At 39.5% G+C, this 25,674-nt stretch overlaps 1 protein-coding gene across 2 annotated transcripts; it reads left to right on the forward strand.

Annotated features, from left to right (window-relative positions):
• The first annotated feature begins 1,145 nt into the window (after nt 1–1,145).
• On the forward strand, nt 1,146–24,479 carry rspo1 (R-spondin 1). 2 transcript variants are annotated; one of them, XM_036587433.1, is made up of 6 exons: nt 1,146–1,543; nt 6,873–7,447; nt 10,826–11,017; nt 13,793–13,936; nt 16,520–16,732; nt 22,934–24,479. In XM_036587433.1, the coding sequence occupies exons 2-6, from the start codon at nt 7,351–7,353 to the stop codon at nt 23,086–23,088; spliced, it is 801 nt and encodes a 266-aa protein (XP_036443326.1). In that variant the 5' UTR covers nt 1,146–1,543; nt 6,873–7,350; the 3' UTR covers nt 23,089–24,479. The 2 variants fall into 2 exon arrangements, with proteins under 2 accessions (XP_036443326.1, XP_036443327.1); XM_036587434.1 differs by having other exon boundaries at nt 6,876–7,447.
• The last annotated feature ends 1,195 nt before the right edge of the window (nt 24,480–25,674 follow it).

Below are 25,674 nucleotides of genomic sequence, written 5' to 3' on the forward strand. Positions count from 1 at the left end.
TCTACATAGCACCAAAAAGGGTTCTGCTATTGTTACAATATCAAGCTTGTAAACTGTTGCCAGGTGTTGTTCTCTACCCGCTCCTCACCACCAACTAACCCTCGCTTATTTGAGTGCACGAGAAATTAAACCAACCAATCAATTCACTGTCCACGTCTGTGCAACGAGGAGGTGAAGTACATTTTATCACACCGTTTGTGTTACAGGACAGATGAACCCAGCAGGTCCGGAAGTTACGTCAAGCGTCTCAAATGTCATGTTAACATAACGGGCTGAACACAAGAACACATACAGGCCTGAATGTTATGCAGACATATGCTAGCAGTGTAAGGGACGTACTTTGGCCCACTTTTAAAAGTATTCCGGGCCACGCCCCCCTTCCGCAGCCCCTTCAGCATCATCAGGTCAGTAGACGATTTCAACGTTCTCTGATATTTATATACACTGTGTATGAGCGCCTGTGTGGCTTATTTATTAGTGAATGTGAGAGAAATTGAGCTCTGTCACTCTGTTTTCACCCGAGCTGCTTTCAGTTTACACAGACGGACACCTAAAAAAGGTTTTATGACTTGTAATAACAGCGGGACCCTTTTAGTGCTATTTAGAGCCATTTGAAAAAGGTTCTTTAAATAACCATGTACAGCAGGTATTCCTTCATAGGTACGAAACCACGCAAAGAACCATTTTTAAGTGCCTATGGTTCTGTAAAGAACCCCTGAAGAACCATTTAGCTCACATCCATATCAGACCAAATTTGCATTCAAAACTTGGTGATGAGACGAAATAATTCTACAGGACTAAGAGTCTGAGGTGGACCACCCGCCTGTTTACTTGCCTGTAGCTCCAGACAGAAGGCATCTGGAGAGATTCAGGTGGTCTGTTTTTGTAGAAGGAACACCAAAAAAGATTGTTACAGTTCCAGTCTCCTCGCGGAGCACAGCAGTCCAGGAAAAGAGTCCACCACAGGTTTTCTCTCTCTCCTGTGTGCATGTGTGTGTTCGTGTTGTTCGTGTGTGCGCGTGTGTGTGAGACGGTGTTAGGGGCGGGGCCAGCTCAGGCCCTGCGCGCCCTGAAACGGCACTGGATGGAGTTGGATGCAAACTTCCTGAGACTGAAGCTCTCGGCGCGAGCTGGATGCTGTCCGGGCTTTAAAAGTGGATTTATGTGCAACTTGCTGTAGAATGACTACAGAGAGGCGCGCAGTGAGCGAGGCCTGTGAGGGGCTCCGCTGGAGACGCAGCTGAATGGATCTAGGACATTGTCACACATTTTCATCTTCACAGCTTGTCATTCTTCACTGTTGGCTGGCAGTTTTTTGGCACGACTTGCATCAGTGTTCCCGGGGATTTCTATCTGACATCACATTTTTGGGGACAGAAAAGAGTCAGAGAGCACTGATGCGAAGTGTGTGTCCCTAGAGACCCAGAGCCTCAGTTAGAGCCCATAGAGACACACTCCCCGGGGTGCCTGATTCCTTCCAGGAGATCCACACAGTCTGCACTGCACTGCTCTGGGACAAAATGAGTCTGACAGCGCAGAAGAGGTAGGTTGAATGTGTGTTTCCCTTTGTATGGATACATTCCAAATTAATCAATAAAACATTTGGCTTCTGAGAGATGCTCTAACTACATTGACCATGCGTAGTTACAAGTTCTTTTAAATAATGTATTGTAGCTCAAGATCTACTAATCTACCCTACTGGTATACCTGTAAATGAACTTTATGTGTTTATGAATTTGTTATTTTTTGATTTTTCAGATCTGATTTATATTTTTAACCACAGTGGGCTTTAAATATAAATTATATAAATGTATTTTATATTAAACATTTAATTTGTCTTATTTAGAATCTCATTTATTATTATTATTATTATTATTATTATTATTATTATTATTATTATTATTATTGATGTATTCACAATACATTCTTAGTTTGCAAAATCTAAATGTAGAGAAATAATAGCCTAAATCAGACTGATGTTATTAGGGATATTGATGTGTGTATTTTGCCTGTTTTGGAGGTCTGTGTCAGGTTGAAATATGACCCCTCCTTAAATGCCTCCATCTGAGTCTATTAAACATGCTGTTTGTTTTAGGACTTGCTCTTTATTCTCTATAGCAAGTTATGGGTTTTTAAGACCATGCACATTTAAGGGAAAGGATACTGGGGAACTGAGGATTTATTCTGGCTTTATGCACTTGCGCTGATCTCCTAGTTGATAAAACAAGCTCTGGAATAGAGGACAGAGTTATAGGATTCAGCTTGTTCCCTCTCTCTTCCCTGACCTCAGCAGTCGCTGTTCCATCTGCTGTGGAGCTCTGCTGTCTGCCAGTGAGAGAGATAGCTGTGCTGATAGCCATTCTACTATTTACTATTTCAGACACTTTATTTCTAAATTTATTTATGGCCAGTTCATGATATTTTAAATCTTTTACATCCTGGGGGATAGTGTCACTGGTCTTGGAAGGAGGATCATTTAGATTCAGGGCATCTAAGAGCGTTTGAGTAAGAATGCACTTGAATTTCCCTCATGACCGTGTACATGCTGCATTAGCTGGTATAATAGCAGTAGCAAAGTTCAGGAACCTTCCACTGTTCACTTGCACTGAGAGGAACCAGAGCACTAGAATGAATGAAGCAGAAACCTTTGTAGACTGACTGTTCCACATACGCAGTCATTTTCCAGACTACACATAGATATAAGCTATGTGAAGGAGGCTGAGTCTAAATAAACTTTATAAGAAAAAACAAATGAAGCAATAATTACAGTCAAAGTTTTTTTTAAATATTTGTGCCAATGTTTGATACAACTTGATACAACTTGAATGAGTTTTGAATCTGTTAGGAGTGTTCAAGAAGTGGACTATCAGATCACACAATAACAGTTCTGTTGAGATCTAGCGATACTTTGGTAGAAATCTAATGCTCAAATCTTTGTAAAGTTACTGGATCTCAGGCATATATTTCATGAAATATGAATGTGCTAGTTCTGTTTCCGAAGATGCTTGACAGTGAACGACACCTTGTATCCCCATTTTTGTTGTTTCTTTAAATTGTTAATTGTTTACATTGTTTTAAAATGCCAGCTGCCCCGTACATTATGTGATGTTTTTTCAGAAACAGACCAATAGAAATGTTCCAAAATTGCTTGGAATAAATCATTGTTACTTTCACATATATTAAAAGTTAGGAATTTTTTTTACTACTATAGTAAAGTTAGGTTTTGTTCTGACAGTGGCAATATTGTGTGAAGAGTGGCAGTGTGGCATGTTCATAATCTGCTGCAAAAGCTGGCAAGATGAGTGTACTGTGAAGGAAGCCGCATGGTGATAAGCTCACTGTGTTGCACAGAATGATGAGAGAGTATGATTTAAGAGGGCAGAAGAAGGAAGTTCAGGGTAGACCCACATCTGTTATGCATTCACAGCGCTTTTAACGTATAGTGCAGGAGCTGAGCACCTAAATGACTGTGGCTCCTGCTGCGGTCTGTAGTTGTGCCAGGTGTGCGTCTGTGCAGATGTTACAAGTAGAATTTTATGTGGGCTTATATCCTTATGATACAAGCTGCATATGATTTTAAAGGTTACTTTTACTCTCTGCAGTTTGCTCTTATTGTACATTACAGTGCCAGCTCCTTAATGCGTGGAGTTTTTATGGATTTGGAGAGATTAAACTCATTTTGCCTCTATGTCCATAAACACCATGCACTACTGAATTTATATTTCAAACATATATTCATTTAATCTTGTTAAAGACACAGCCGAAACATCACTGTACTGAAACAACCATTAAAACTGCAGCCAGTTTTTTTAACGGCGTCTCTGAAAGAGCCAGAAAAGGCTTATCAATTGCCCTTGTTTTGCTTAGCATTCTTTAATGTATGGCTTTTAAGTCGTCTTACTTATTGGGCATAGAACAGACCAGACATCTCCTTTGCTTTGTTCAGTGCTTTATTACTCACTGTGTTTATAGCCTGTTTATTGCTCTGGTCTTTTCATGGTTCTGCTTTAACTTGCTGCTAAATCTAGTGCCTGGTGGATTATGCAGGGCTGTAGACTTTTTGATCTGGAATGGAAAAAAGCTTTATGTGCTAAGGGGAAAAGAGGACATAGCTGGATCTGCTGGCTGTGGCAGGTATGCTACATGTCGGCTGGCTTTTTAAAGGCACGTTTTTATCGCGGGTTATTTGTGTGCCCTCTTGAGCGTTCTCCCTTGGTGGCAGCTCTCTTTCATTGCTGCTTAAATAATTAATAAATCAAAAGGACTTACAAAGCTGGCAATTTAATCTCCTGAGTGTTTGATGAAGGGTTTCAGTTGCTAGTTTCAGTTTGTTGTTGGGCTGAAAGGAGGCAGTGGGGAAGAACGTAATGGATGAGGAGGCAAAGATAGAGCTCAGAGTGAAGTTGAAGTGTCTAAGTGCCCCTCAATGAGTCGATCACTCATGAACAGAAGATGCCTTGCAAACCCTTACGGAGGCTGCCTTATTAGGACAGCAAAAGGCCTATATAGTATGACATCTTCAAGTATAGATTACAGATAAAGAAAGTCTCTCTGTAATGTAAAAGTGAAAGATTATTTGTAACCCCTTTGTTTAGTTGCACCCAATTTTTTAAATGTATTTTTTGCAAGACCAAGAGAGGAGTTTCTGCTCTTATGTGACTGGAAACTGTCTTACACAATGGCATATGACTGCGTCAGGCATGACACATCACTCCCAATTAATATCTTCTACTTGGGCCTCGGACAGCAGGCGCTGGGAGTTTTTGGCTCAGGCTAATAAATATGAGGAAGGTGTTGAAGACATTTGTCTATTATTCAGTGTCAAAGACAAATAAACTTTGGGAGTAGAGGAGATGTCCTTTGGGGCTAAGCAGAATGAAGGTAGTGCTGAGGAGATGATGTGAAGATGTGGCCTGTTCGTTAGAGCTCTTGCTCATACATCTAGTGGTCCGTGTGGGAGATGGAGGGAATCCAGCAATTTTTGTATGTTCCTCCGTGTGTGTCTGTTTTTGAGTCTGTGTGTTTTTTGGTCCATGTCTTGGTGTGTGTTAACAATCAGTTCCTTGGCCACAATGTTGGCTTTAGACAAGGGCTTTCTGGATTTTGTTAAGCGCAATGCCACTTGATACGTTTTAGGAAGTAACTTGACATTTCAGCTTACTACCGCTGTGCCGTTCCACGTGACTCCTCCAAAGTAATTAATCAAAACACCTGCAAACACGGCAGCGTGTGGGATGGAGTGAGTTATGGTGCTTTAACGATGTGGTCTGGGGCAGTGAGCTGATGATTTTTGCATATCTCACATTGCACAGTGTGCATCTAAAGTCTTCAGTTTTGTCAGAGTGTGGTGGACATTGTGCGTAAGATATGGCCAACTGTCCCATTCAACAGGGTTTTATTTGGGAGAAGGACTGTGACTCTGATATGTGTTCCTTTTGCAGATGATGTCACGCACTGTAATTAGGCACTGTCCTGCTTCACAATGTTTCACAATGGCTTGACTTATTTCCCCAAGGGTGCTTTTTTTCCCCCAAATAAACTGTGACATGTATTTTCATGTGTTGCTTGAGGATGGCTGTCTGGCTGATGTCAAGATCAATCCAGATTACTTTTCTGTCAGTCTGTAGACTGCGCAAAATGAAAGTCACGCTTTGTCCTAGTATGTCTGGCCTTTCTCTGTACATTTTTCATCATCATTGAACAGCGGGTTAAATAACGCTCCTCTGTTATAACCTCATCCATTCGAAAATTGTGATCTTATCATTGTAACAGCTGGTGATATATAAATGGAGCGACTGAATCATGCTGAATGAAGTTTAATTGTTTGCAATGCTGTCAGCATTCAGTGCATTTTGGTATGCAAAGAATCATCGCATGCCTTCTTCACTTACAAAACGACGCAACATCCAGAGGAACTGTGGCCTAATATGGCTCTGCTTTCCTAGATACTTCCAGGCATGAAGTCTCTCTTGCGTACTTGCAGACTGGCCATCCATTTCTGCTGGAATGTGAGAATCAGCATTTTAGGATCAGCTTCTCTAATCTATTTCTCTTTCATAAAGAGACGTGACAGTTGGGGTAATTTAGTGTCTGACTCTCGTGCTGTGATTTCAGAGCAAAAAAGGCATGCTTCTGTGTCCTCATTGTTTTCAGAGAAATGGAGTAAACATGTTTTTTCATTCATCACCCTTCTCGACAAGGCAACTTGAAGTGCAGTGACCAAAAACTATTTGTGGCATTTGTTTCATTGTGCCATGACTGCTAATGATTTGGTAGAATCGGCCTCAGCTTTGATGCCAAAACACAGCAGTCGCTTCTAGTTCAGCGGGAATTTACTTTAACGTGTATCGTGTACTTTTTTAGCCACATGGATATACTGTATCGGGCATATGATTTAATAAGGCAGGAATTTCTGGTTTTCATGGGGAAAATTTTAGTATAAGGTTTCTTTAGTCAGACATTTTTGTGCTGGTTTACTGTTTTGAGACACGGCTTACAAATCAGTTCAGCTAATACTGTTATCATACGTGCTGAAATGTGGTGAGAAATGATTCTGAAAGATATAAAAGGATTACGATGCGAGAACGCTGTAATGTAAGCATTAATTAAAATGTTTTTTTGTGGTATTATACCTTGTATTTGCTTATGACTCAGGTCAAAGGTCTAGTCAAAGAATTTCATTTTATAGAGGATAATTTAGTGGAGAAATAAAAATGGTCTATATCCCTCTGGCCAGGATATTTGGATTTTCTTTTGACATGCTGACTTAACAGAGCACTTTTTAAAGCTCTTGTCTCATTGTGTTTTTCTACCCCTCTCCACCCACTCTCGTCCACCTCCAACTCTCTTCCCATCTCTTTCTCTCTCCCCAGCAGGTCTTGGCACTGACGGATGCGTTGTCACGCGTAGGATTCCAGAACCTCTCTCCATCTTTTATTTTTTTTTTCTCTTTTTTTTGCACTCCCCCCTCCTCCTCCCAGCATCCCTAATAAGACACATGCTCCTGGGCTGGGGCGCTCACTCACACCAGCCTCTCCTGGCCGCTGCCGTTACGGGCTACGCGCTGCTTCCAGGACTGCCCGGCTTCATGGGTTGAAAAGGGCCGTGCGCTCCTTCAGCTCTCACTTTCATCTCAGCACATCTCCCTGCACCTGAACCACTTCCATCATCCTCCTCATCCTCATATGGCTCGTGCCCTGGGCATGCTTGGACTTGCAGCTGCAGCTAAAGGCAGCGGCGGCCACAGCTGTCAGTAGACCGCTCCACCTGCCACAGCGTGGAAGGGGGCGCACCCCCGCCGCATCCATCTGCCTGCAGGGGGAGACCCAGCGCAGCTGGGCAGCAGAGACTATGCAGCTGGGACTGGTGGCGCTGGTGGTGGTCTTCCTCAGCTCCATGGGTTACAACGACAGCCTTAAAGTCTCCCGAGGAAGGAGGCACAGACGCAGTGAGTCATCACATCTGTCTTACTAGCATTTACTGTCCGTCTGTCCTTCTGTCTCTCTTCACAGAGTTTTTGCTTGTGGTTCACAGCCACTCGAAACACAGTGGCGCATTTGTTATAAACATTTAACTGCAGCAGTAAAAATTACTTTGTTTATTTTTATCCCTATTGTTTGCTTTACCAGTGCAGATCATAATGGCTCTTGAGTTTCCTTTGAATGGCTATTTTTCCTCCTTACTTTAAGTGCTTTGCTTCTTTTAGTTTATGCTATGCTTTTTATAGTTATTTATGGCATGCATTGTTTTGAAGTCAGTACACTTAAAGATTTAATGATTTCTTAAGATTAGATAGACGCTTTTCACAACTTTGTGAGGTGATATATATATTACCTTTGTGAAGTCATATATATTTCAGGTATGTTAGAACTGTTACAGTTTACACTTATAATAATTCCAGACAGCTTTGAGCACTGGTTCAAGCAAATTCCTGAAAATGAAATGAAAATTTTCTCAACTTCTATAAAAAATCAGCTATTGATGATATTGCGGTTAGTGTTTTTTTCTTTGCATGCATTCTTTCACATGGTACTTGAACGTAAGGGTTAATCTGCAATTTGCAGAGTATAAAAAGAGCTCCCTCTAGAGAGGTACTGTAGCTAATTAAACATTAGAGGCTTTGCAAAGCATATTCTTGCAGTGCGACAGCTGTACAAATGTGTTCGCAGCATTTGTGGCTGGTTAATTAGTAAATGACTCGTCATGGCTTTTTAACATTACCACAGAGTTTTAAAAAAATCAAAAGAAATGGTGGGATAATGATCTCCTGCATCAGAGCATTTTACAATATGAAATAAATCATAAACCAGGATCTCTCAGGAGGATCTTTAAATCTTAACACAGTTGACCAATAAGTCTGCCTCAAATCCATGAAGACATTATTTTTAAAATTGTTTCATCAGTTTTACTGGCGAACATGGTTCCGACAGACGCTATTTCACAACAAGCTGAGCTACTGTCAAATTTTAGTGCTTGTTGGCAATCTGAAAATGCCTAAATCAATGCAACAAAAACATCTACATTTCATTTTGCCTGAGTGTTTAGTTGTGTTTATAGTACAGATTGCTTTAAAACAGTTAGATTCCTCTGCACCCAGTATTATGGCACAATGCCTGATGCAATCTGTGATCCAGGAAATGAGTGATCAAGTTATCTACCTCACTCATGGTAGCGATGGATGAGATGAGACACATGGTTTTGTGTGCTTATTAGCTAACCCCTCCATTCTCTGGCTATGGGGTCTTAAATTATAATAAGCGTAAATGCAATGCATGCCTAGGGTTAATTACACATATTCCCATATCTCATATGACATCCCTGTTTTTCAGAAATCTGATTATGTAACTGTTGCCGCCTTGCAAAAACGATGCTAAGAGACAATGGTAATAATTGTTGTGTTTACTTAATATACTTGAATTTATGACGCTAAATGTCCTGTCCTCACCCTTTCTAGGGTTTTGTCACTATGCCCTAGATGTCATCAAACTTGCACTAATTCAACCAGCTATCCACACTATTCCCGAATTCCTGGAAAATCAGAGTTCTGTGTGCTTTCTTGGCCAGAACTGACTTTTGGGCCAAAAATGTCTCGGTTGTGATGTCCAGCTAAGCTGAGCAAGATTACTGTTTTCATTTTAGGAAAACAGACTGCAGTTCATTTATCCTCCGCTCGTTTATTACCTCCAGGATGCTTGAGCAAGAGCAGAGAGTTGAGGGCAGATTTATGCTTCATATTAATGTAGCTTAACTCTGTAGATGATCTCTACAAGCTGGGCATGAAGACCACTCAACTTATGGTCTTATCACATTCTCCCCAGACCGCTTGAACGATGTCGTGAAATCCTGCCTCCACCACAGAGGTTGCTGCTGCTTTTTTTGGTGACTATGGACAGTTGTGCCCCTGTTGTGCATTGCATTGGTCTAACCACTGTTCCATAAACTCAACCAAAACAGTGATTTGCCCCAACCATCTATCATGTTACTTTCATATTTATTGTTTCTACAGAGGGGCTTTTTCAATTCTCCCAGCTCCGAGGGAGGAGAAGGAATGTAGTGATCAGATGAAGAATGCCTCTGCATTTGATGAGGCTCTGCACCAGAAGTGTAAATGGTCCTGAAGATGTGTTTATGTTTAGAGTCACTGGTCAAACTCATTCTGATTCAAACACCTTGAGGCCTTGAAGCGGAGTTCTGTACCAAGTTACACGGGCGGAACAATACAGCTCTCGTAATGTATGTTTTGTTGATAACTGGCCGAGTGCTTTCATGTCTGGCGGCGGTCTTTAATTGATGTGTATGATTTATATAATGAATCTACACAACACACAGAGGAAAAATGAGAATGTTTTACACAGATGTCCTCCTGGACCTTCAGGGTCTTTTGTGTCAGCACAATTTCTTCATGTGTGCGTGGTTTCCTTGCCATATGCCCAATGCAAATCTGTCATGTTCTCATTGCCTCTGCCTCATATACTGTTAGATAAGGAAAAGGATAAGCACAACTGGGAGTGCATTCCAGGGGGCTGTTAGAATCAAACTGATAAACTCTATTAGCATAGTCAGAATGGTATATGATACTTGAGCACATCTCGCCACCTTTGCTGCCAGTTAAATATTACAGGATAATGATTTGTTTATCATTAATAGCAGTGATAAGAACAAGACTTACACAGATACTTGCATGCATCCCCATGCGTTGTTGCCATGACTCGCCCTGGGTGCAGCTGATTCACAGAGGTGTATTTTTAACACTTTTACCATCCGCTTTATCTCTGTGAGACAGGCTGGGCAGATGAATTGCCTTGAAAGTGTGTATATTTAGAGATGATACTGCGAAGACCCATAAATCTGCGCAGATGACCGTGTTTTTGACGGTGATTGGCCCCAGAAACAGGATGTGCACTTTGTGCAATCCTTTATTTCTGCTATTGGCTACAGACACTAGCATTTTTTGGATCATAATAATAGTGAAATTGCAAGCAGTCATGCAGAAAGGACAAATCTGAACACTCGTGTAAGGTTATACAATAGTGTCAGTTGTCACTTTTCCATAAATGTGTTGTTTAATGGACTGATAGAGTACCTGACAGGCTGTATGGACTAAAATGGAATGTTTATCTTATTACTGATGTAGCTGTCAGTCCATGTTCACCTGTACAGTTTGTAATGTGTTGTAATGAGTCCAGTTCCAAATTGTGAAATGTAATGGAAAGAGTCCTATTTTTTCAAGAATTATTTCTGATGCCTTTAGAACTATGTGTGCACACTTTAATTATGATATTTTATCTTCTGCTTCTTTGTTCTTTTCCTCTCTGTATCCCGACAGCAAGTACTGAAGTACCGCCATCATGCTCCAGTGGTTGCGAAAGCTGCTCTGAATATAACGGATGTACAAAATGCAGACCGCGCCTTTTTATCCTCCTGGAACGGAGTGACATTCGTCAGACAGGGGTGTGCCTGGCCACTTGTCCAGTAGGATATTATGGAATTCGAAATCGTGATGTGAACAGGTGCACACGTGAGTATTGTTGTTGGTTCTGATAAAAAAAGAGCATGTTTACAGGCTTAAAAGAACTTTTTAGAACTAAATGACCTCAACTTGTAAACTGAGTTTAACTGCTAAAGTAGCAAGAGTTGAATTGCGACTCAAAAGAGCTGAAAAGTCTGCTAAGGTCCATAAGGTTTGCCATTTGTGCTGTTGTATATATTAAAATTTATTTGATTTTTCCTATTTGATTGACGAATTGAACTACTGGACTTACTGAAACTAACTGATAACTGATTTCTTAATTTCTTAATTTTTTTTTTTTTACAAAATGTTACAATTGCTTGGCCTTTTTAACAATATACAAAAGTACAACTGGGTTTTCTTGGATGATGTGCACAAAACAATTTAATGATGTGTGTCTCTTGCTGAAGGAAAACTCATATGAAAGTAGAGAATCATTCATTACGTGCAATTTACTGAGGAACTCCACCAGTGGCATTAAACCAGCGCGTCTTACCCAGCACAGCCGAGCCAGCGATCTGTTTTCTCTTACTTTGTGGGTGAAAAACAGGATTCAGGGAAAAAATCCAAAGCAAAACATTGGTAATACACTGTTTGTCTGTTTCTGTAAGGAAGTCTACATTATTACTTTGGCCTGGAAATGCAGAGTTCATGTTAGTTCAGAGCTTGACCACCTTTTTCTACTCAAGCACTTACATCTATCTGCATTTTTTTATGGGATTTCCCTTTTATCTTCTTTCTCATTGTAGTATTTCATACTACATTTATTGAATTTGAATACACTAAAGCCTGCAGTACTACCATATGGCAACATTTTACTATGATTGAAGAAATGTCAAGGAAAATCATTGATAAACGACTGCATAGTGTCTCTTATAAACTGATTGGTGGTATCTCTATGGAGGCAGATTAATGGGCAAATTTTAGCATTTTTATGCCAAGTGTATGTTTCTTGTTGAAAATTGAATGAACGTCTTCTTTTCGAGGTGGAGGCAAATTTTGATAGCCAATTAGTATGTGCTGCAGCTTGGACTCATTATATTTTGTTACAGGAAGAAAATGCTGTCTTTTGTTTTGTGAGATACACTCTTGCATCACGTTACTTAATGTCTCTCAGATGTTGGTGTGATGCAGTTCTTTTCTAAATGGTCATTAAAGGTAATCTCAATTCAGACATGACAGTGAAGGATATTGCCCTGTGGTGTTTGCATTTCACAGCCAAAGTCATGGTCTCTCTTTAAAGCAATTTCACGCTGTTGATAGTCACTCTCTCTAATAATCCTGTGTACATATAGAGACCTATTTGATGACACAATTGCTTCTTCTTATCAGCAATAAGATATGGTCCACAGGTGTGGACTCCACATAAATATTACTATAACTGCCCAAGCTGTTGCAGTGGACTTAGTGTAGAATATTTGACTTAAATATAAACTTCTTGTCTTGTGATAGTTTGTTAATATAGAATGAATTAGAAAAAGAGAAAAATGAAAGCATGCATGTGCAATAGCATACACTAAAGATTTTCAAAGTTTTTTTTTTAAATTTGCTCAAGAATGCTTACTTTGCTGTCATATTGTGTGTTGTATTGGGTTATGGCAAGGCTACAGTGCATGTTAGCCCTTCATTTCAACCTTGCTGCTCAAACTCCTCAGTGGCTCAGCCGCTGTAATTATTCAATCAGCTGCTTGTATTTGATTCATCTCCAAATCCCCAAGATGTCTTGTTAGCAACATTTGTCTTACATTAAGGGTACATTTGTGAATGCTTGAGTGAAAAAGTATTCTCTCCAAACATCACAGATGTCAAATTTAGTTGTCAAGCATTTTAAAGTAGTAATTGAGAGCAGAGGTTACAGCAGAGAACTCCTAAGCCCTCTCCTGTCTTTGGCCCAAGCCCAGTGGAGTAGATATGCGTGTGTAACTGCCCCAAAGGTGTCTACTCAAAATGCTTTTCTGACAGGTTCCCATGCTGTAATCTAGAATTTTTCATATCTCTTGACCATTTAGTGTGATCATCTCACTGGAACAATTTTTTAAAATCTCGCCTGATGTTAAATTGATATCACATAGACGCCATTAACAGATAAACACGTTCAGATCGCCCAGATTGTTGGATTCATGTATGAACCTCTACGTGACACCATTACGTGACATGGTTCTAAGTGCAAAGGAATGAATGAAACATTGGCTCTCTTGTAATTAGATAATAGTGATGGGAATTGGGCGGGGAAGCGTATTCTGGTAGTCTTGTTGGTAGGTATCTGTTTTTCATTCCTGCAGTGTTCATAATTGCCCCCAATTTAAAGCAGTTTTGTTGTTTGACTGAAGAAGCTGGGCTTGTAATGAGACAGAGGTACAAGCAGCTCTGACGTGCGAGACTCTTGGACTGGACTTGCTCACCCCTGCTGTTTTTTTTAAGGGTGGGGGGAATATGCTTTTAAAAGGTTTTGGGTGTTATTTATGGTATAGCTTAATGCCTGCATATATCGTCTCTCTCAATGATTGTTTTTCCCTCCTCCACCAATAAATCTCCTAACAGCAGTTATTCAGCCTGCATATTTCACCTAAACATGTTCATGAATTATCATAGCTTCCTGCAGGCAAAGTCAACAATATCCATTATGTATACATTTCACTCAAATCATAGAAAATTGATAGCTATTAAGTATAACTTCACTGACAACAATTAGTTATAGGCTAAAAGGACATGAAAGCGGCTAGACAGGTTCCCATTATTACTGTCATTACTCGACCACATTTTGTGTCTTTGTTTTTCTTTCAGAATGCAAAATAGAAAACTGTGCAGATTGCTTCAGTCGAACATTTTGCGCAAAATGTAAAGAGGGTCTGTATTCATACAGTGGACGGTGTTACCACAGCTGCCCTGAAGGCTTAACCACTGTCAATAGCACCATGGAGTGTGTAGGTGAGTGACCCCGTAAATATAAATGATGACACACACAGTAAAAATGCTCCAAAATTAATTGAAATAAAAACTCTTTCATTATTAATTCATTAATATGTTATATGTGTATATAATGTCTTTCCATTTTTAGTTTATTAGAGCATTCAACATTATAAAAATACCAATTTATGAAACAGCAGCCATGCTTTATAGTGTCCCAATCTAATGCTGTAGGTACCAGCTCATAAATTAGCCCCAAGCTACTGGACACAAGACACAATGTAACATGCCAGTTATTTGTTGAGGTCTGCAGAAACCCTTCACATGGTAAAATGTAAATTTGTGAGTTTTTTATGGTTTCTTACAAAATGATCCCTCACAAACATTTTGTTGAAGTTTTAAGATATCTCTATCAAAATAAAAAAAAAAAAGTTTTAGAAACCAAGAATTTATCAGTTCTGCAAATCCAAAACTGATAACATCACATTTAAAGATTCAAATTAATTCCATCAATGTTCTGTTTCATTAGGGCACAATTAAAAGATTTTATCTCATTTAATCAGTCACACACACACACACACACACACACACACACACACACTATATATATATATATATATATATATATACATATATATAATTTGGTATAGTTTATAAAGTTTAAATAAAACAAACAAATAAATAAATAAATAATCTCATCAACACCCGTTGGTTAGCTTGATGCAGAAAGCCCAGGCACTGCACTCATCACTTAAATTACTCTTTCAGTTTCATGATCTTAATCAGAATCAGTGGCCAAAGTACAAGGAATACAAGGAATTTGGTTTAGGCAGTTTGTGTCTCTCTAGTATTATGTGCAATATACAGACAATACACAATATACAATGTACACAGTATACAAGCAATATGCAGACTATATAAAGACAAGTAATATACAGATAATGTCTAATTATTTACAGACAATACACATTATATAAGCAACATACAGTTTATATAGGGACAAGCAGTATACAAAAGTGTGTGTGGTAGTGCAAACAACCATAACCAGTTGAAAAATTACACTTTGGTGTAACTACTGACATCAGTTATTTCAGCTTCTTTATGAACATTATCTGTGTTAACGTGAGTGAGATTGTTCAAATATCTGGCAGTATTTGTGTTGTTTTCTACCACACTGTGAGGGTGTGAGGCGTATCAGCTGATGTGGGAACAGCAACATGTAGCTGCTTTTTCTTGCACATGGATTTATTTGAATGATAACTTGATTTTCTTTCTTCTTTTTCTTTTTTGTTAGAAGTGTAAGAAAACACAGATGCTAACAGGCTAGGATTTCACCTTATCTACATGTTAAAGAATACATATTAAAATCGAGCTTTCAACAAATAATGAATCAGATTGAAGAAACTGCGGAAAATGTTCTGCAGAGCACCACCCATATGATACAGTATAATACAATACCACACATTGTATTGTTAGATCTCTAAAATTTTGTGATCATCATCCATGATAATGATTGTCTCCACTGCAGTTATATTGAAGTTTTGTGATAACAGTATCACTTTAGGACATTATCAGGACATTATCAGTTTATTGTACTCACAGTATTTACAACATGTATATGTAAGTAAGAGCTTTCATATGAGCTCTTTGAGGTGGTATGCAAGCTTGGTGCTTATTCAAGAGACGAGATTCTATTTCCAAACATGGGAAAGACAGATATGGATGTTATGAAAGTACAGAGATTGAAATGCACATGAGATTCTCCAGTCTTTCCTCAAAAGCATATTCAAACCACATAATTTCATAAAACAGTCTTTGCTTCACTGCAAAGCAATCAAAGCAATGGTACAAGAAGAAACCTGCTGGGATACATACAGTTTTTTTCCACCCTCTTCTCCCCTTTTCTCTGGGGTTTCTCAATCGCTAGTGAAAGGAACGTTGGAGGAAGGCCTGCACAATGATAAGGGCTTTATTGATTTATTTTGAAAATTGTTCTGTCATAAGCAAGCAAACACAGTGCTAATAGCGTTACTCCCAGAGACTGCCCTGGCTTCCTCAAGCTGCTTGGCTATTTTAGCGAGGCGCCTCAACTCCCAAGGTTACGTTTTGGCATTACCCATGCTCCCTTACCTTCACAAGGGGTCAGTCCAGCACTTCTTATCATATATTTTTCTTCCTGTGATTGTTTTTGGCAGTGTAAAATTCCTTTTAGCTACTCTGCCACACGCACTACTTAAAAAAATGAACAAAACTTCACTACAGAAAGAACAAAAATTTAATGTTGAAATTTGGTCTCCAATTGAAAACAGCTCAGACCACATGGAAGTCATGGCTGAAGCTTGACAGTGTGTCATAAGGTTGGATAAAAATGAAGCCCACCACACATAATCATAACAAAGGCCCTCCCTTTGAGTGAGGAGGAATAAGAGAATATGAGTGATGCTGGATATTAGCAGTCTGAATCTCAGTCATGAATTCCTAAGGGTTCACTGATATGTTTTCCTCTACATTTGTTTGGAGTAACTCTTGACATGCACTGAGTCAGCCTAATCTTTTTTTCTTCTGAGGAACGTGGTTCATCTTTGCTTTCTTCACATGTTCTAGTGCAATGTGAGCTGGGGGAATGGAGTCCATGGGGCCCTTGCATGAAGAAAAACAAAACGTGTGGTTTCAGAAAGGGCACTCAGAACCGTAGGAAGGATCCCACTCAGCCCCCGAGTCCAGCCACTGTTACTGGACCTGCGTCTGCCTCTACCTGTGCTCCAGAGACTGAGACACGGAAATGCACTGTGCAGAAGAGGCTCCCCTGTGGAAAAGGTAAGCCACGGGAGGGGAAACATGCAAAAGTGGCTAATGTGAAAGGGAAGCTAGGAATTCTGTCTTGGGCATACTTGCCAGCAAGAGCGGTAAACAACAAATATTTGCTCACGGAAACATTAAGGGAGTATATCTGTTCATAATCTGCTCAGGCTCATGAATGTGGCGTGCAAGCACTCCCAGAGAAGCTCGCCAGACTATTAGGTTTTAAGCGAATCTTTACACGCTGCATCATAGACGCGGCATCCTTAAGCTAATTTGGGTTTGTTTATGTAGCATAAGGACACAATGTTTGTGTCACAATAAAACATAAACAAATCTGTGAATATGAACAGTAAACAAACAGCAGCACAGCTGGCCGGTAATCTGTGCATCGCTGGCACTTGATCTGAAGACAGGCTTGTGTTTGTTGTTTTCACTTACCGAGGTCTGAGGTTAACAGTAATATGACGTTCAGGCACTCGAGAAGAGATCGAAATCAAATGAGCCGGCATGCGAGCTGTACAAACTTGTTGTGAATAAACTGTTTAGGCTTAATGCTAATCTCCTTCAGCTCAACTTTCCTGCCTTTCAGAATCAAAACTTGTTACGGTCACTTGCTGTCAGATATCTCATTTACACTGGGACATGAGCAAAAGGATGTTGGGGAGTTCTGTGAAAAACGTTCACTGTTCACTGGCCAGGCTGCTGCCGTAGTTATTAATCCCTCTGGCTGTGCATTGCTTTGAGTTTATATGATTTGCAGCAGAATCAAAGGCATCATGTTTGGACAGCTTGTTTTCATGAACATCGAAATTTTCTGCCTTGCTCATAAAATGGACCTTGCAAAACATCAGAACTCTAATCACATTAGGGTCCAGGAGAGGTTTGGGAGAACACTCAGACATTTCATGCATTTGCACTTAATATAGCTGTTACTATAGTGTTTTTACACTTCTCCCTTTATATCAACCACCCCCTAGGTGGTCCTGTTGCGTGAATGCGGTCTGCTCGTATCACATTTCATGAGCTAGCATACATCTAAATAAGCTTTCGAGGTTTTTGAACCTGACATGCAGACCAAACCTCTCATTAACTCATAACTTAGTCTAAATACTGCTGCGCATGTTAGATAGGTGTTGTAACACAGCCCCTCACATGGCTGTTAAGGAACTTTCTAACTTCATAATAATGAAAAATAGCATATTGCATACTTCCAACGCTACTTTTCCATACAATGAAGTTTCTTGCTCTTTCTTCTTTGAAGAGTTTCAAGTAGGCTGAGGAGCATGGTCTTCTTCAGGGAAGAAGTGGGCTCGATGCTGGACTGGGTATGACAGCAGCATCTGAGAAATGAGAGGCAAATTTACACTGCATGACGCCCTCATTGTGGAAAGAATTTCAACCCCAGGTCCATAAGAATAATTAACAGTGAAATATTATAAACTACCCCATAAAAGAGCTATACTGCCTGCCAGATTTTTAAACTTAGTGACCACTTTTTCGGGAAGAGGGCGGTCAGAGACAAGGGCGTGTTGCGCTGATGGGGCTTGACGTGTGGGAAGACGTTTGTTTGCAGTTCATTCTTGAAACAAGATTTGAAGTTCTCATGTGCTAGATTAGCATAATGTTAGCGCTGTTTCTTTGCCTCTGCTGTTCTCAGCTCTGGTGTGGTGTGAATGGAGGAAACTGTCCTGTTCTGAAAATTAATGTTTAGGTGTTGGGTGTCTTGACCTCCTTGTCTCTCTTTTTTTTTTTCATGTGTGCAAATGAGCACCGCGTGCTAAATTAGCAAGGCTGTTAATACATCTGCTGGAATTGGCCCACAGGGCAGCTGTAAAAATCACAGGGGGCAGCGCTTGTATAACACAGTGATTTACTCGTCTGCAGAACTCACGCTCTGTGTCGATTTGGCCGAGTGCTCCCCCGTTTTATCCCTCCCTCTTCCTGTAGCTTAATAAATAGATTTGCACGAAAACCGAAATTTGTTGAATACATGATTGCCTTTGTCAGGCTCTGGTGTTTAGGTTGGATTGAGCGGCGCTGTAATCCCTGCTGTCATAAATGAATGGAGCTTGCCCCAGCCCCATTAGTGCTTTATCAGAGGCGAGCTAATGAGTGTCCTGTGCGCTGAACCTGAGGCTGGGATTCCCCTCCTTCTGATGGGGGCTTTGCTCTCTTTAAACTCGTTCTGGCCTGCATATCATCATTATCAGAGTCTAAGATGGAGGCGTATCGTGTACTCGTGGCTACTAAATTCCTTTCGTGAGTAGGAGTGTTCACAGAACAAACAGTATTAAGCCAGAGGCTCCCCGAAAGTTGTGCAAAACCTCATGTGTGCATCTAGAAGTCTGCAGGTAGCCTTTCGCTGATAGGCTTATGAGATTACATTTTATATTTAGTCAGTGATGCTCCAGGAAAGTAGCCCAGAAAATCACACACAAGGTCAGAAATTCTTGCTCCATCTTTTGCCAGGCCCTTGTTAAATAACTCAAGGAATTCAAATTATTACACATTTTGTGGCAGGACTCAAACTCTATTAAACTGTTAAATGTTTAGAAGAGTACTGCCAAAACAAGCCCTTTTTTAAAGACATTTGAAGAATGTATGAGATCACTTATTTTCTGTGAAGCCCTTACCACCTAATTAGAGAGGTTAAAGGTTACATGCATCACTTTACAGAAATTAGATCCTGTTTATTGGTAGATAAAATCATTGTACTACATTAATAACATTAATTTGGTAGAGCATTGCCATGCAAACCAGAAATGTTTGCGTAAACAACACAATATGAGTGTTATATAACCTGCAGAAATAGTAGTTTTACGTGTTTCTCGCATGCAAAAATGCGTCAGAATTCTGGGAGCTGTGTTGCTAGTATGCTCACCTCTCTATGAGAGTGGTACACACCATCTGCACGATTTTGGGAATTCTGATTGTTGCTCATCAGACTATCAGGACTATTTGTTTACTTGGAAAAAAAACTGGTCTAATTTCATCCCTCTATTGACAAAACACAAATTATTGGATAAGACCATGGATCATTTCTGCCTCTGCTTGGATGGCGAGCCTGTAATTTTGTAGCTGTATGTAATTTTGTACGTGAAACCAGTGGCTTTCCTGACTGGAAATTCTGAAGATTACAAAAGCAAAGTATTGGATTATCTTTGAGCAGCTGGCATCAGGCAAATGTTGAGAGTAGTGACTCAGCAAAGAGCTTCTTCATATGAAGCAAACATCAGCATAGTTTGTTGCTAAATAGGTAATTATGCTATTTAGGTAGTGGCCTGTGGTTGAGAGATTTTTTTTAGATAAGTGGAGGTGAAGTTGTGAGTGATAGCATCTGCAACTCTAAATATGTCAGTAATACTTAAACAAACTACACCTTTAACTGGAACGGACAGATTCTGTATTGTCACGAACTAAACATGGCCAGGAATAAACTCCTGTCACTCTAGTGAAACCTGGTTACTAATCTACTTCTTACCATTCATTGAGAGCTGGTGCACATGTAGCTACAAAAAGTAAACATTTTCTGTGGAAATGGACATTTATGACAAACATAACGTCCACTCCAGAACCAAGCAGCAAAACAATGAAGTTAACTTTATGGACTAGAGAAATGGTACATTTTGAACATTTAAAGGGCCCATATCATGGAAAACCAAATGTACCTCAATTTTTTATTAAAGTTTTTTTTTTTTTATTAGAGTTTGAACAAGTGTGTAAACATAATTACTTTCAAAAAGTAAGTTGTTGAAACTTCAGTCAGCCCTCTGTCCATAAAGCCAATAGAAAAGAAAGTTGTAAAGGTGTTTTGAATGGTTTTTGTGATGTTATGAAAACCAATATATTTGCATATATCCACCTGTTCAGCCTACAGCAGTTCAGCCCCACTCATTCATTATCGTTATTATTATCATTATTAACATTACATAAATACATGGATATAAGATTTAACTTTGCAAATTTTGTGTTACTAAAGATAACCTTGGCCATTATATGCTTGATCCAATTGTTTTTTTGTGAAAACCATTCTCTCTCATCTTTAATGTCTGCAGAGTGTTATCAAGACACAGAACAGATGAGTTTGTGTGTGTGTGTGTGTGTGTGTGTGAGTGTGATTGTGCCTTAACGAACAGAACGTCAGTTTCAGGAGTACGCAGTGGCCGTAATGCTCATGTGATTAAACACGGCGCAAATGCTCTCCAGCACCATAGAAGTGTTGACTTGGTTTCCAGGGAGCACTGAGACTCACAACACCAACTTCATAACAAACATCAGTCAGCAAAGAGGCCTCGCTCCCCCTTACAGTAGTGCTGCTGAAGCTGGTGGGAAATGAACCAGCGTGTGTTCCTTTCCCTTTGGTTTTGACAGTACTGTGGTTTAAGTGGCTTTGTCGAGAAGTGGGTAGAGTCACTGAAACTAATGTTCAAGTAAAAGTGTATTGTTACTTTAATGAAGTAATGACTCAAGTAGACGTAAAAGTAACCCAGCAAAACTACTGGTGTACCGAAAGGAAAGCAAAAAAACAGACATCTCAATATCTCTGTAGTTTCTCGTAGACTGTAATGGGATCAAATGGAAAGCCAAAAGAGACCTTAGCTTTTGTCCCCTGCTGCTTAGATGTTTTTCCGGAGCAAAAGAATCCAGTAATATCACGTCTCCAGTAATATCACGTGCCCATCCTCTTGAATTGTGCTCAAAATTTTCGAGATAATAATGTTCATGCTTATCTGTAACTAAACTCTCATGTCCCCTTTATCTCTCTTGTATCTTGTGTCTCTTTTTTCTAATGCTGTTTCTCCTCAGTCTCAGCCAGAGCCATCAAAGAGCAACATTCGAACAATAAAATGCTGTCCTCTGGGTGGGAGTAAAAACTATCAGCTGAAAAACATACTAACTCATAGTACTGTAGTAGAACCTTTTTTAAAACATCCAGCATCTATCTGCAGAGTACCTGAAGTTTGTTAGGCACTAATCTTCACTTTTTAAGCTTCTTTTGTTCAAAAATAAAGTTGTAAAGTGAGAGGTATGAGCTACAGCAAACCAGTCCATGTGCTGAACCAACACAACATAATGAGTTTTAACACAGAAAAGATAATTGGTAGTTAGTATTAAAGAAGTAAAAATCCATCATATTTTACTTAAGTGAGTGTAAGTGGACCGAATTACTACCCACTTCTGTTGAGCATACTTGGTTAAGATATTATAATGTGCATACAGTATGACTTTGACTGTAAAAGTTGTATCAGTGTTAAACAGTGTTAGTCTGAAGATTTGTCGACTATCCCCACTTATCATATCCTGGCTTTTTATTCGGAACATCTCACATTCAAGCTCTGTTGTATTTCTCTCCCTGACCTCAGGCCTCTGAAAGCCTCTCTAATGGATGTTTGCATTGATGAAGTAGTTATGCACTTAAAATAAGTGACAGACACATACACACATGGATCTTAGCTGCGAGAGGGTGTGGGGAGGAGGGCTTTTGGAAGAGTGTCTCACTTCGGCCAGCTCCAGTGTTCATAAAGGCCATTATGTTCCTTCAGGCTTTGTCTCCCTAAGTGTTGAGACTTCTCCAGTCCCGGGCGTCAACCCTCACAAGGCCTTGATTATTACTGTCTGGGCAGCAGTAATGGCATACGGAGCACTGTTGTGTGTTTCCTGTCAGCTTTGAATGGTGCTGGGTTGCATCATGATGGCATTTACAAATAACTATGCACTTGTCCTTTAGAGCCAGAGATGAGGAGTTTTTATTTTTTAAAAGTCAAAATTCAAGCATAAGGGCAGATGATATTATACAAATACTTGAAGGCAATTTCACAGTAGACAATTTGTATCACAATATTTTGTTTTTAGAGGTTTGCAAACAAGTTGGAACAGATAAAATACACCAGAAAAACAGTGGTGCCACATTTAACATAAAAACCATGCTTCAATAAACTGCTGAAATATGATATTGACATAATGGACTAACATCCAGTCAGCTGCTTGTTACAATGCAGTTTATGCAATCACTAGTTGTTATTGTTTGTAGGCAACCACATGTAGTTGTTCAGTGCTCTAAAAGTACCCATTATATACTTAGAAATGCATAACTTGACGTCATATCCTCCACCTGTACACATACTATTCATATCCAGTCCCATAGTGATAGGACTTGAATTCAGGCAGTCATTTGTGCTCCACGGGGTTCTAAATATGTGAATTTGATTTATTCAGGAGACAAGGGGACGACTTCAAAGAACCCAGGACCAACAAATGGAAAAATCCGTGGTCGGGACTCCAAGGAGAGTGCCAAAGGGGGCGGCAAAAGGAAAAAGGCCCAGAATTCAGCGACTACTGCGCCATCCATTATAACGAGCACCGTGACCTAACCTTGCAGTAACAAGTAGTGGTGGACTAACGAAAGGAAAGAACATGATCCACCCCAAAAGGCTGCTGAGTGTCAAACTGAAAAGGAATAATGCTGCTGCGCATTCATGAAAATGCTCAAAAAGAACTGGAGGATTGCTGCAATAAATAATGAACTATGTACTGTATTAAGCTAGAGGAGAAGTAGGAAAAAGGCATTTGTCTGTGCAGTTGGAAGCACTTTGAAAGACTCTACTTCTGAAGGTTGTCTTTTTGTAAGTCTGGCCATAATGAGTGTTTGGCAGAAGCAATGTTTTGTAAGCATTTGATCAAAGGATTGAAGACTTCTATAGCCGCATCGTGGAAGACACTTCAAATGAGGTCTTCCATCCTTCCTTGATTCCAGAACATTTAAAAGCTGTTAACATCCTTGTTGCTGTTTTCCTAATCTCACTTTAATTTGGTTTTCCTGCTCCAGTGTTGGCTCTGCTTACTTTTGTGACAGGTACCAAACAGATGGAGAGTGTTGATGCGCAACTTGTATAAGTAAGCATGGAGAGAATGAACACTATCGAGATACTTTAGTTTTTTATTTCTATTTTATGATGAAACAAAAGCAAGTCACTGGAAATAATTTGTGGTTTAAGAGAGAGAAAGAGTTTATTTTGATAATGGTCATTTCTTTAGATAAAATGATTCAAGATCAATTTGAAAGTAAGATGACACCTGAAGTTCCAGACACCAATCTTATGCAATGGTCTGTTAAACAAAGCTTTCCAGTTTTTATCGCTTTAGCTGACAATGTATAACAAAAAAGCTGATCAAACAATACACAGTAATCCGCACAGAATGAATGATAAAGTGAATGTAAAATGTTCGTTTGAGTTGTATGTGACCTGTGTTTGAGTGCGTGTTTATGTTTGTATATGTCTCTGTGTTCTTATGAGGGGAAAAGAGGGATAAAGTTTGTGTGAATGTTCAGAATGGTCTGTGAGCAGATGAACTCACTTATCCATGCAAATATGTGCTGTTTGGAGCATGGACCGTATGTCTACATTAGATTACAGGACACGTGTGACCAACCCACTGAAGTGAAAAGGAAATGGGCACATTGTACACAGATATTTCACTAGCCTCTACATACCATACAGCAATCTACATACCATATGGCTGCTCAGTTATTATGCATATATGTTTGCAACAGGGACAGATATATTTAGCACATAATCCAGTGATGCTCCGCAATATGCACCAGTATCAGAGAAGGCAAAGCTCTATCATACAAATGATGCAATTTTAACTTTCAACGACAGTTTTTGTAGCATTTTCTTAGTCTTTTTGCTTAACACAAACATACTTGCTTCCTCAGTAGATATTCACCATGGACATTCATAATCTGAATTCCAACACTGAAATGGTCAACTTCAGTTTGTATTGATTCTGTTTACTTTGTTAATACAATATACTTTGTTATTGCATACCTTATTATTTCAAACTCCTGCATAAAATTAAATGTACAATTTACTTAAATAAAAATTTGGATGCAATAAATATGCTTAATTATTCTGAAGTATGTTTTGTGTGGCCTTGAGTTCTTACACATTCTTATTCTGCATTGTTACATTCGCTTGCACTTTCTTGCATTTTTCATTTTCCATTTGGTGACACTTTGAGTGGTCCTTTTAGATGAAACAAACACTCAACAGACTTGTTAACATGTTAGTAACATGTCAGAAACATATCAGGGTTAGGATTAGGTTTTGGGTCGAGGTTAAGGTTAGAGTTGGGATTAGGGCCAGGTTTAGGGTTAGGTTTGGGGTAAGGTTGGGTAAGGTTAGGTTTTGCATTATGGAAGTGACATATTAACAGTGCATCTACTTAATGTAAGTAATATATAATAACAGTATGTCTTAAAGATATTTACTTTAGCGTACTCAGATGCTTCAGTACTGCTACTTCACTGAAATGTTGTTGATGTGTTCATGATAATCCATTAAGAGGTTATAAATCATCTACTAAAGGAACACTCCAAATAGTGTTACCTTCTTTTTTCATAAATTTAGATTTAACCCACTGGTGGGCCCAAAATTTTACTACACAGTTTTATAACCTAAGGACAGCTCAGCTAGTTTGCATTGTAATTTCTGTATTTACTAAATAATAAGCCCTAGTATGTAATAAGTGTAATTTTTGTGTAATTTTTTTTGTACATAGCAGGATTTCACAGTGTGAGTTGTTTATAGAAAGTCCCTTACTTCTTTTCTTATTGGGCAAGCTTGACTTTGGCAGAAATCATTCCAGATTCTTGAGATGGGATTCATGTATTTCTTTTTTCTTGAACAGCTAGGGTGATGTAGTAGAGGATCACATGTGCAGGAGATACATTATTACATTAAATTTTGGGAACTGGTGCTTCCAGGCCATGACTCTGAGCAACGGGACGCCATCTTGGGAGGTGGATATGTGTGCATGCCGTGCTAATACAGCGCATTGACTGCACAGCAATAGTTGGCGCCCGAATGAGAGCTGTAAAAGTAGAGACAGAAATAAAAACTAATGATGTGTCATCGCCAGGGGGAGGGGTCTTGTGAGGCCTGCGGCCCACAACC

Source organism: Colossoma macropomum, unplaced genomic scaffold, assembly GCF_904425465.1.
Source record: "Colossoma macropomum unplaced genomic scaffold, Colossoma_macropomum, whole genome shotgun sequence".
Taxonomy (NCBI): domain Eukaryota; kingdom Metazoa; phylum Chordata; class Actinopteri; order Characiformes; family Serrasalmidae; genus Colossoma; species Colossoma macropomum.